Genomic DNA, 13,457 nt, shown 5'->3' with positions numbered 1-13,457 from the left:
GGCACACGCACAATTTCTTATGGCTTGCGCTTCGTGTCTACTTCCCACCTTTAACCACCTCGTGCTTATGGTATATAATAGTTCACTGTATTCATGACACTGCGGCTCAACGCTTGCTAAGCCTTTCTAAAACCAAGGAGGTTACACCCAGCGAGTAGCTCAAACTACATGCCAATGGCTGCTAAGAGGGAATGAGAGACAGGAGAATTCGGCTTTTAGTTAATGCGCACGCTGTGCATTTTTTATTGTTCAACAACGCACAAGAGAAATCTTCCACCGGAATCACCTTGCAGGTGAAAGTGTAAGACTGGTTACACACTACGACTACTACTACTACTACGAGGGACGAATGGGTGCCGCTTGAAGGAGCTTCGCCCCTACAAAATTAGCAGATTCTGCATACAGTGAGATTCAATGACATGCATGGCACGAACAAGGAATGTTGATATGCCACTTTATTATTTGCACAATTTTACGAGGTGGACGGAAATTATGTAGCACATGACTTCCATGTTATGATTATCAAATTTCAACGTGTCATTTACATTCGTCGTCTATTCACGTCACGTGATACCAAACAAAGTTTGCACATGTGGAGCTAGCTAAACGGTCATGACCGTGCTATGAGCGTGGCTTGTAGTCATGTTTTACATGACACGCACGTCATGATTATCATGTTTGGACGTGTCATTTACTTTCGTCATCCATTACAGTCACGTGATACCAAAGTTCGTATATTTTGAGCTAGGCAAACGGCCATGAGCGCTCTATGAGCATAATGATTGATTTGTGGGGTTTAACGTCCCAAAACCACCATATGATTATGAGAGACGCCGTAGTGGAGGGTTGCGGAAATTTCGATCACCTGGGGTTCCTTAACGTGCACCCAAATCTGAGTACACGGGCCTACAGCATTTCCGCCTCCATCGGAAGCGCTATGATCATAGCATGTAGTCATGTTTACATGAGACGCATATCACGTTTATTATGTGTGGACGTGTCATTCACCTTCGTCTTCTATTCACGCCACGTAATATCAAATTTGGTATATATAAAGCTAGGGAAACAATCCCGAGTGGATCATGAGCGTGGTGTGTTGCTATGTGCTTACATGGCACGCTTGTAATGATTATTATGCTTGCACCAGTCTCATACCTTCGTCATCCATTCACGTGACATTATACTACATTTGAAATTTGGTATACGTGAAGCTGACGAAAAGGCCGCGAGCGCATCATGAGTGTGGCATGTAGTCATGCTGTAACATGACACGCATATCATGATTATCATGTTTGAAGCAGTCACATACCTTCGTCGCTCATTTATGTCACGTAATACCAAATTTCGTATATGTGAAGCTAGCAAAACGACGGCGAGTGCACATGAGCGTGTCGTGACATAAATGACATTGATGTCATGATTTTTACGTTAGTGTCTGTCGCTTACGTTGGCCATACAGTCATGTCATACGATACCAGTTTTACAACATGTCATGTGAACGAAACCACCGCAAGAGCAGTAAGACCACGAAATGTAAATATGGACATTCGTGGCATACCTGTCATAATTGTAATGTTATGGCTAGATGTTCGACATACAGTCATGTTATGACATACCAATTTCGGTATCGATAGATAGATAGATAGATAGATAGATAGATAGATACTCTCAAATTCGCTGAAGTTTGGTAACAAATGCTTTGCATTTAATATCCCCCAAGAGTTAGCAATACATATTCATATTCGTGTTCTGGTCATGCGGAGACTGCCTAGAAAGTGCACGAGCTTCGACGATTGTCTTAAGGTGAGACTGTGAACGACATGCTATGCTAAAATACGAACAGCTTCTTATATAATAATATTTCTAGCTCCGCCTTGAACTACCTTGTTTTTTATTGATTTTAGCGGGTTTAGCTATCTTTGCTTCATTGACGTCTATCACCTCACTCTGTAGAAAAAAAAACATACATTTCGAAATATGTTGTTTTCATATATACGGAAACATGCTGCTGGCATGGTTTGAACACTAATTTTATTTTATTCATTTTTACCTATTTAATTTTTTACAATACAATTGCATTGCCCGCTGTCAGGACAAAAGGAGGTGGTTTGCCTCCTGACGAGGTCCTGCTCGCGCTGGGCGTCACATTGGTACTGCTAAATAGAAATCACAATTGAAAAAAAAAAACATTCGAAAAAAAATGCAATCGAAAAAAAGTTATTACATGAAATATACATATACACAAAAGCAGCCATCAGCTTGCACTCTGAACTAGAAGATGCCTAGGTGAAAAAGCAAAGAATAATAAGAAAATCATGCGAATGCGCTTACAGATGTACATACACCTACATATATGCCTATACACACCCATATATATATATACTCACATATATCAGCGTATGCATTCAAAGAAACACACACACACACACACACACACACACACGCACAAATAAATTGGGGTACCCTTAAGCTTCGCCTTTAAGAGTTGAACGCGATAGTGAAATCTGGTACTAGTGCACCCTTCAACCGCTAAGGGCATACTTATTAATATGTTTTGTTACACACACATGCACACAGTAGATTGTACCAGCGCGCACGTGCGCGCGAATGGTATATACAGGTTTTTGTTCTAAAGCAAGAGTCACATGGCCTCCAAGATAGACGCTGGGCGCTCGCCATCTCAGATGCCATAGTCTCACAATGTCTCACAGATGGTAGCACATTATCTAGCGTTTGATGTTTGCTTGATCAACGTCTCTGGAAAGGCATGATCAAGGGTATGATATGCTTTCCGCTAGATAGACATAGTTGTCCGTTTTAAGAGCTGTTTGAAGGTTCCTTTGTGTTTTTAGTGGTGATGGCTGCACTATCCCAGCCTTTTTCGACGTTGATTGGTGTGCCGCCCGAATTCAACTACAAATCGCCGAATGGGCTCGTTTTCGTCGCACCTGTCGAGCAAAATGCGTTAAGGAGACTTTATTCACCGCATAAAATTTATGTAGTGGTTTTTTTTCTTAAAAAAACTGCACGTAACATCGTAGCTTTGTGGAAGGACACCTGCTTGCCACGCAAACGGCCTCAGTTCGATCCTCATTGAGACCAAAATTTTCATTATTATTTTTGTTGCCTATTTCTCTATTTTCGTTCACGGGCGATTGTTCGCTCACAACCAACGGTGCCGATGCCGACGGCGGGATTTCGGCGACATGAGCTGTCTAACGATATCACGTTAAACCGAAGCCTCGTCACCGCCGGTTTGCTATGCTTACAATATGTTGATTGTGATGAATTGGAGAAGAGAAAAAAAAGTACGCCTTCACCTGCTGCGATGTTTTGTGAATTAGAACTCGCATCATCAATGAGCCTATACACGCAAAGTAATTCTCGGCACTCTATCACTCACTTTTCACTCCATCTGAGTTATCAACTTTTGAGCAGGTAGTTTGGTGACATACTCTTTCTTGATGCATTAACTAGAATCTAAACATTTCGGCGTTTACCTCCCTATGTAGCGCTTTTTAATGTCATGCTCTCCAAAACAGACTCTTTGCTGCAAAAGAATTTTACAATAATGACCAGTTCGCAATGACACAATACCTCCTTCCCTGCTTGGAATTTACCCGTATGTTGCGATCATTGTTATTTCCATATATTCATGGGAGCGTAATAACTAGTTAGCGGCAACCTGGTGGGCGTTTAATTTCTTTGGGTGGTATCACATATACGGCAATGAAACAAAAATGGTCGATAAAAGGCACTGCCGCCCGTAGGATACAAACGAGCAGAATACGCATCACACACACACCACCGAACCACATTATATTAATTTACTTATTTAAAAACACTGCCGATATTTTTTCTACCACGACCTACTTTACATCCGAGCAACAGGTGGTTTGAACATTCGTGATACAGCTGGGCTCCGTCATTGCCGATCATGGAAGCAAGAAAATTTAAGCAACAACAACAAAAAACGCGGATGTCTGTCGCATGAAAAAAAAGTGCGTCACCGAGCATTGCCTGCCTCGGAATCGAATACACATCTGCAGCATTTATGACACCCGCGACTGCCTACAGCAGCGTCAACCTACTTTTACCATTCTTTCCAGTACAATTGTCTGAATGAGGTAAGTTGTTGACGTATCTCATTTTTAAATTCTGATAGTTATGTCAGTACTAAACGACATTACGTATGCGTGGGGTAAATGGCACTTATCCTATACAAACTGCATCATACTTTGAAGACACAGCAAGTGATGTTCTTGTTTACAAAGGTTGTGATCTCATCCTACCATTCGCTTGTCGGCAAGTATCGCTCAGCCGGCAAAATACACTCTTTTATATTACTAGTTATTGTTCAATGTCTTTCACCCTTATGCAAGTGTTGACAGAAACGAAAATGTAGTAGACATAACCACGCTACAAAAGGCCTCACGTGACGCAATAATGACATAAATATTACACTCAACTGCACGTAACTGCGTTCAACGCGAGCTCAATCTGTGCACGTATATAGATACGCCCTTAAGATATATCCCAGTGGTTCGAAAGTTGCCTCTCCCCGTTCCACAGGATTCAGGGCCAGGAAAATATTTACGAGCAGGACAACACTGCCTAACGATTATCAAAGAGCTTTCACAAGCTTGCAACAGTATGTTGCAACACACTATTCAAGCACAACTCAGTATATGCAACCATCAAGCCACGAAATAGCTGTGTGTAGATTCGTCGCACATCAAAGCCTGAAATTTCATGCTAGGAATAGATGTCTGTCAAGGAGAACGCTTTTCCTGCCACATCACTGAAGCGTAATTGAACTCATGACAACAGGGCCCAAAGCTGTGCCTTAAATGGTTACGTTTAGATGCTCTTGTGTCCCACCTATTGCAAACTGCATCGACAGCGTTTCGGGAAGGCAGCGTGCGAGCAGGGCACGCCATTAGTTTTTTCATGTCCGAGAGAGTGCTGGTTTCACAAAAAACAAATTACAGGTTAATGTAATGTGGTGGCAACAGTGACAACGATGCAAGAGGTCAGTGTTCATGTGGCTATATAGCACACAGCATTATTTTACTTACTTTAGACGATAAACTTGGCCGTGAAATCGCTAACCGCAAAAACGCTGACTTATTGTACACGTACAACGGGCATAACCACGCGGACTTATGCGCCGATTCCAGATGCGAAACCGTATCGACTGCCGATGGGATGTAGTCGCAGTGGCAATGTTGACCAACCTATTCGCGGTTGCAACCAGTAGGACCATGGGGTGGTTCTACGTAGCGTTTATTGAGGAGTTCGGCTTGAATCGCCAATCCACCTCCTGGCCCGGTTTTCTGCTCATGTGCTGCCATCGAACTGCAGGTAAGCATGTGAATACTCGTGCGATGAGTTCTTTTGCATCGTGTTCCTCTGATGTCCTCGTGCAAGGCGGGTTCTTGATGCCCTGCAGTTTCATATGCCATGCGGGCAAAACACATCCAGAAAGCAGTGAAAGTATGCTCTAGAATACGCACTTACATCAACTGGTGTAGCTCACCCGTGATGACGTAGTGACCGAAACATTGTGCTCTGGTTACTGAGGGCAATGTCATGGGTTTTATAGTAGCTGCTGCAGTTTGATTGTGGTGATATGCAACACCTCTCGGAAGCGAGGTAGTCCGAGTATACCAAGGAATGTTACCTCTGAATCGGCAAGAATGTTTTCGAGGGTTGTTAAACTCGCAAAAACGCACAGAGAACACAATATGCCGACTCACTCTAAAAAAGAAACAAAAAAAAACATGACCAAACGTTAGCTGATGCCTATTCCATGCAGTAGGCCACAATATATTTTCATTATCAGTTCTCTATTTAGTTGTGCCTAATTAAAGTTTTTGAAAAACAGAGGTGGGTCAATATATTCCAAAAAGAAAGTTGTAGCCCCGCTTTCAAAACGTCAGTTAGGACACTTTCTATTTTTAAATCTATTCTTTGTGATTTCCTGCTTAACCCAAATGCCCGATAAACAAAAACATAGCACGTGATATGCGCTCTCTGGTGCCTAAATATATGTGCGCCGCAATGGCGTGGCCAGGGAGCGGCGCACAAGGCCTATCTATCTATCTATCTATCTATCTATCTATCTATCTATCTATCTATCTATCTATCTATCTATCTATCTATCTATCTATCTATCTATCTATCTATCTATCTATCTATCTATCTATCTATCTATCTATCTATCTATCTATCTATCTATCGATCTATCTATCTATCTATCTATCTATCTATCTATCTATCTATCTATCTATCTATCTATCTATCTATCTATCTATCTATCTATCTATCTATCTATCTATCTATCTATCTATCTGTCTATCTATCTATCTATCTATCTATCTATCTATCTATCTATCTATCTATCTATCTATCTATCTATCTATCTATCTATCTATCTGTCTGTCTGTCTGTCTGTCTGTCTGTCTGTCTGTCTGTCTGTCTGTCTGTCTGTCTGTCTGTCTGTCTGTCTGTCTGTCTGTCTGTCTGTCTGTCTGTCTGTCTGTCTGTCTGTCTGTCTGTCTGTCTATCTATCTATCTATCTATCTATCTATCTATCTATCTATCTATCTATCTATCTATCTATCTATCTATCTATCTATCTATCTATCTATCTATCTATCTATCTATCTATCTATCTATCTATCTATCTATCTATCTATCTATCTAATCAGCTTACATCTGGGTGCTCTCATGATTCCCCCTTTAATGTGGCATGAACCAATGTTAGTATGGGAGGGTAAGATGGTTTGACAAATATGACGCGCTGGTCAAGACCTGAGTAATGTCACAATCACGTCGCCTACGTCGTAGAACACTTTCCGTCAGACAGTGGCACATACTCACTTTTGCGTGTGTGCCAATGGTATGCACGTATGTTTTACAGGTGATTGAGAGTAAGTATCTACCCCGGAATGGCCAGAACACACTAGGGTAGTTTTAGCATGAGAGCGTTAAAAAAAGCTGACATGAGCCGCGTTGATCCGACAAAAGCAAAAAATAAATGTCAGGGTCACAGAAGGAAGCGAACCCCTGCACTCTGCGTGGGAATAAAGTATTTCACCTCAGTGCCACGCTAGGTCTCGAAACTAGTTTTTTAAATAGACGATGTGTCCATGAAACGTCAATCGTGATTTTAGTGCTACCTATCTAATTTAATAAGCATTAGATATATACTCCCATGATACAGCCGTCACGTCGTCATGTAGGGTTAATGTTAGTGGTAACTAAGCGTCATCCACTGAAGTTGATTTATGCAGCAGTGTCCAGGCTACCATCCTCGCGAGCACCAGCGCTTCATATCAGCTTATCACTTCTGGTGTTGGCGATATTCATGTTGCTGTTCGCAATGTTATACAACTGTAAACAACTGATTATATAAAATATATGCGACTGGTCAACGTACATCTCTGCGTACAACGATTACACATATCTTTAGCGCCACTTCGTAACTTTTTGTTCAGTGCGTAAAGAATTTCGGATACTTTAAAAACGTGTTCCAGTGCTGCTTCACAATAGCCACATACGGGCACGGCGTACTCTAAAAAAGCATGGAGGATAAAAAAACTTGCTTCGATTAAAAAAGCTTTTGTTGCCACCACGCAGGTTTGTTGGTTAGTGTGCTCCACAAGCACATGTCGCTGTTTCTGATTGGCCTCTTGGGCAGCTTTTTCGCCTGGGGTGGTATGGCAGTATCTGCGTTTGCTCCGAGCATTTCCTGGATGTCCTTTACCATGGGGATAGTGCACGGTAAGTAGAATCCTTTTTTTACCAGCAAAATTGTTTAAGCTATCTCTAACTCATGTTTTGTCATGCAGAATGGCTAAGGTAGGTATGCTGCATAGGAATTGGGCAAGTCCCCGTCAAAAATGCAGCATGACCAAATATTAGAAAAAAACTTCACTCGTTGAAGCGGATGGAGCACCTGAAACATTTTAAAAGTATGAGCGTGTGTGTGTGTGAGAGAGAGAGAGAGAATAAACATTTATTAATAACAAATGCACACTGAGCCTTCTTTGGGTGGGGCCCTCAGTCCAGGGCTCCATTGCCTTGCGTGACCCTGCGAGCCCGCTGGACCAGCTGCTGCTGTTCCTGCCGGCGTAAGCTGAGCAGTGCAGACTCCCAAGAGGGAGGGGTGGGATTGGGAATGGGAGGCACGCCCTGTGGGGCAGAGCATTCCCACGTGGAGTGGTACACCGTCGGTACGGATCCACAGAAGGGGCAGTAGGAGGGGTAGAGAGTCGGGTGAATGCGATTTAGCATATAAAGGCAAGGAAATGAATTGGTCTGTAGTTGCCGCCAAGCGACAGCATCTGCTCCGTTAAGTGAAGGATGAGGGCGAGGATACGTATAACGGCTCTGTCGATAGTACTGCAGTGTAGCGTTGTAGTTTAGTGGTTCTGTCGATGCGTCGTCTGGATTGGACAGCTCTTCCAATGGAGCCCGGCCGGCCAGTTCTCGGGCAACCGCATGAACGCGTTCATTACCATGGAGAGAGGCGTGTCCAGGATTCCAGACGATACGCACAGGACGTAATGCGGACGGTGAGACAGAAGAGAGGATATTGTGTGTATGTGCACCCACAAGTCCTTGAGCGAAAGCACAGCAAGCTGCTTGTGAATTTGTTAAAATTGTGACAGGGGAGTCATGTGACAGTGTCGTAGCGTGAACAATTGCCAGAGCGAGAGCTCCCTCCTCTGCCAGACCACTGTCTGTAGTGCGAAGTGTGGCAGATGCCACAAGGGCGTCTGTGTCATCTGTGACGGCTAAACACATGGCTGACTTCTCTGGGTAGCGTGCTGCATCCGTGTAAAGTACTTGTAAGTCTGATGTACCATCACCAAAGACGCGTGTCATAGCCTGAACTCGGGCACGACGAAGACCGGCGTGGCGGGAGGGATTCATATTGCGTGGAATCGGAGGCACTTTGTTGAGTGCGCGGACAGTAGAAGCAAGTTTATGTCGTGGTACTTGTGCGGGTTTTTGAGGAATCGGGTAGCCAAGACGAGACAGGATGGCGCAGCCCTGGCGGGTCTGCCTGAGCCGTTGGAGCTGACTGTTGTGCTGGGCCTCGATGAGTTCGGTTATGGTGTTGTGGACTCCTAATTGAAGGAGGCGTTGTGTAGATGCATGTGGAGGCAAGCCGATAGCCGCCTTGACAGCTGTTCATAGAACGATGTCCTTTTTTATTTGAGCTAGAGTGAGATTGTGAAAGGGAAGACGATAGGTGAGCCGACTAATTATCAGTGCTTGTACTAAGTGGAGGACATCCTTCTCACAGAGGCCTCTCCTGCGATTGGTGATGCGTTGGATCATGTGTGTAATTTGAGTTATCTGCTGAACCAGAAGGTGTGTAGTGTGCGAGGCCTTGCCGTCGGACTGAAGGTAGATGCCTAAAATGCGAATTTGTGGTACCAGAGGAATAGGATGACTATCAAAAAACAGCGAAATGTCAGGAGAATCAGCGGTTTTGCGGCACCGCTTGCATACCAATAACAACTCCGACTTATCCACTGAGCACGTAAGGCTGCCGGCAGCAGCATAGTCTTGTACCACAGACACAGCTTCCTGCAGGGCGTCCTGAATGGTTACGTCTGATCCTTTGGTCGCCCAAATTGTAATGTCATCTGCAGAGATGGCATGCTGGATGTTGGGAACGTGTTGTAATAGGGAAGGGAGTTTAGCCATAGCCACGTTGAACAAAGTGGGCGAGAGAACCGAGCCCTGTGTTGTTCCTCTGTCTGCGAGACGAATGACGTCCGAACGGAGGTCTCCAATCCCAATAGTGGCCGTGCGGTCAGAAAGGAAGGACCTGACGTAATTGTAGATACGTGAACCACACTGAGATGAAGCGAGATTGTCAAGAATAAGGTCGTGGGAGACGTTGTCAAAAGCACCCTTCAGATCCAGGGCCAGAATAGCTCGGACCTGGTTTGAAGTGGGGCCATCCAACACGTCCTCCTTAAGCTGTAATAATACGTCCTGTGTAGAGATACCAGGACGGTAGCCGAATAGTGTATCAGGAAAAAAGTCATTGTCTTCGAGAAATGGTTGTAGTCGAGAGAGAACAACGCGTTCAAAGAGTTTAGCTACACATGAAGTTAAGGATATAGGGCGAAGATTCTGGAGGGATAGCGGCTTGCCAGGCTTTGGAATAAGTATGATTTCTGCGTGTCGCCACTCCTGTGGTAGCATGCCGTTTTGCCAATGTTCGTAGTAAAAAGCGGTTAAATATTCGATGGACTGGTCATCTAAATTACGCAGAAGTGTGTACGTAATCCCGTCTGTACCAGGTGCTGTGTTGCGCTTAATGCTTTGCAAAGCTGCCCTAACCTCTGCTTCTGTAATGTCTTCATCTAGAGGCGTATCGTGTACGTGTGGATAATCACGGTAGGCGGGACGGGGGCCCGTGGATACATAGTGTTGCTTTAAGGTGTGCAGCAGAGTGTTATCGTGTGAATGTGACAGCTAGAAAGAGAAATAAAGAACAGATAGAGATAAAAAGAAATGTAGAATAGAAAGACAGGAGTAAATAGGTACAAAAGATGTAGAAAAATAGAATAATACATCAAAAGACAAAAACGAACACACACAAAAAATTGATAGGATAAATAGAGCGCAAGAAAAATTAAACAAAGAGAAACAAAGAGTTACAGAAAGGGGAAAGCCAGAGGAAGAAAAATAACAAAAGTTACAGCAAAAAGAAAAAATACAGAGAGAGAAAAAGAGAGATACAATAAAAACATACAAGAAAATTAAGAAAGAGAAAGAAGGCGTTGGAAGAAAGAGAAATCGAGGCAGCTTCATATGCCATGGATTCCCGGCTACAAACAAACAAACAAATCATAAGCCTGAATTAAGCGCACAGCTGGGCAGTCTTTCTCTTTTCTCTTCGGATTTTTTTCTTTCCTCCTGCCTTCTCTTCTTTCTCCTTCACCATTTGAACGTTTGTGACCTCTTTATTTGTATTCATTTTTTCCTCCCTTTTTATATATTTCCTTATTTATCTCGCTGTTCCAGTTTTTTTCCCTCTAGTTCTTTTCATACTACTTCGCGCTCGCTTCCACTCTTTGTTTTCTATTTAAAAGACGATAGTCTTTAAGGGGACCCTTGACGGAAAAAGTTTGGTCTGTCTGTCTGTCTGTCTGTCTGTCTGTCTGTCTGTCTGTCTGTCTGTCTGTCTGTCTGTTTGTTCGCCCTTACGAATACCTCAAACGGCACCAAACGGCCAGCCCATATTTCTCAAGGTTGAGCGTTTATACTTGTGCAATTGTCAATTTAAAAGCAATTATTGTGCATATCTGAGGCACCAAAACAACACGTCGGTGTTTCGTATGTGTGCCTTTATACTAGAAAAGGCACACACAAGTAATTCTAAGGACCGTAGTGTTTATCACGCTCTGCTGACAGTGCAACGCGGTGCTCAAAAAAGTAAGTGCTTCCTACGCTTTGCTAAGACGACATGGTGGTGGCACCTGCCGGTAACTTTGCGTTCTACACCTTATCAGCTCCGAGACAAGCGCGCATCTTTCTCCGCGGGCGCACACACCTTCCTTCGTTTTCAAACTGCCAGATGGCGCTCGTGTCTAACGCACCTCGATGCGCTCGTTCACCTCTACTACTCCCTCAAAGCATTAACGCAGCGCCTCCAGAATACCATTCACCAATTTTCTTGCGCAGAACATCAAATAATCTCCAGACGCAAGACTATAGTCTTTCGACGACATTTGCAGTCTAACATGCCGATTCGGGGCCAATTTTTAATATGTGGTTTTGCCTGTGTAACGCCAAGCGCAGCAGTTTCCTTTTGCTGCTAATTATAAGTAATCATCGTAAAGGCGCTCGAAGAGGAAGGGGCACCACAAACTCAAGGTGCATATTTTCTGATCTCATGTGTGCGTTCTATTTGGAATCGAAGCCAAAGCCCCCGGCTATGTCGAAATGCATCCCACTGCGGCTGCGGCGGTTGCATTTTTGATGGAGGCGAAAGTGCTTCAAGTCCGTGTGCTCAGGTTTGGGTGGACGTTAGGGAACATTAGGTGGTCAAAATTTCCAGAGCCCTCCACTACGGCGTCTCTCATTATCTTATGGTGGTTTTGGGACGTCGAATTCCAGCAATTATTGTTAATATTATCACGCCGAAATGCTGGCAGGAGATATCTAAAATTTCGGATAGCTGTAGGACGCATTCCTTACCTACAAATTGGCCAAAGAGGCCTAGTTATTAACTTTTAAGAGAAAAAAAAATGGTGCAACAAGTACCGCGAAAAATTCTTTGGCATATCCATATAGCGAAACAATGCATTTGTCCATGAGAAGCCGACACAAAAGATTAGCTTTACCTACCTTACTTATGGTTATTTTTCTTATCGAAGTTTATTAAAGCGCGTAGTTTGAACTGAAGCATACTTTTACGGAGCCTGAGTTCAGGAATAGTGCCATTCGTAACCGTAATTTCTCAATGCCTAGCCAGCTTCGCCAATCACGACTGTCGTCACAGGCATGAATGAAATTGGTTGTCACATGATATTTTAGCCTAACACTTATATGCGTAAGCTTGTCCTATTTTTGATGCCTTGTTAATGATTAGATCAAGTCAGTTCGCGTGCACTGTATAACTTTTGTTTATAGTTAACATGTGCAGCGTTTGAATGATGTTTTTGAAGTAGGCATAATATAGTATGATAATAATGAAACATATAAATGGCTGTTCACAATTATAGTAAAATTATTTACGCCACCATCTGCAGACATTGCATGACATGGGTGTTTATTATTTTGCATACTTACGCAGGTATTGGTTCCGGAGTGGTGATACAGGCTCACACGGTCGTGGTCCTGCAGCACTTCAGTAAATACCGGGGCATTGCAGCAGGTTTTATGTTCACCGCAAACCCTGTCAGCGCTATTTTGTTCCCGGCTGTATTGTCGGCCCTCAACGACGCCTTCGGCTTGCGTGGAGCGGTGGTTATATACGGGGCTCTCATCATGAATATATCCGCTTTATGTCCCGTTTTGAAGGAGCCGCCTTGGATTGCAAGGGCTGGAGCAATACGAGAGGAGGGTGCACGTGGCCACCATCGCGAGCACAAGACATCCATAGACTCAACTGGTTGTGACATGAAGCTTTTGGCTAAATCAGATGAGCCGGCAGCCACGGCGTTTTCTAATGAAAAGATATAACGACGCTCGCAGACATAGCGTTTCTAGTTTAAAAGACAGTACGTTGTCTTTTGAGGACAACATGCACACAATAAAGATGGCTTTAGTAGAATATGGCATCCAGGGACAATCGTGTTCCGAACACTTTAAGGAGGACATTTTATTGTGTCAAAGCACCATTGTGTTTCAGATAGCAAGAGCGTATCAAGGTGATTCGTCATCGCTCACTGCAGAAGACACTCAGCTTCCAGTGCCTA

General features: G+C 43.6%; 1 protein-coding gene across 1 annotated transcript; it reads left to right on the top strand.

Moving 5' to 3' along the window:
* The first annotated feature begins 4,024 nt into the window (after positions 1 to 4,024).
* Positions 4,025 to 13,312, top strand: LOC142768950 (monocarboxylate transporter 9-like). Its single transcript, XM_075871568.1, has 4 exons — positions 4,025 to 4,127; positions 5,181 to 5,364; positions 7,645 to 7,788; positions 12,833 to 13,312. Exons 2-4 carry the CDS (start codon positions 5,181 to 5,183, stop codon positions 13,219 to 13,221), a joined length of 717 nt encoding a protein of 238 aa, XP_075727683.1. The 5' UTR covers positions 4,025 to 4,127; the 3' UTR covers positions 13,222 to 13,312.
* The last annotated feature ends 145 nt before the right edge of the window (positions 13,313 to 13,457 follow it).

This window comes from Rhipicephalus microplus, chromosome 1 (assembly GCF_043290135.1).
Source record: "Rhipicephalus microplus isolate Deutch F79 chromosome 1, USDA_Rmic, whole genome shotgun sequence".
Taxonomy (NCBI): Eukaryota; Metazoa; Arthropoda; class Arachnida; order Ixodida; family Ixodidae; genus Rhipicephalus; species Rhipicephalus microplus.
Note: the sequence above shows the minus strand (reverse complement) of the source record. Positions and strands in the feature narration are given on the sequence as shown.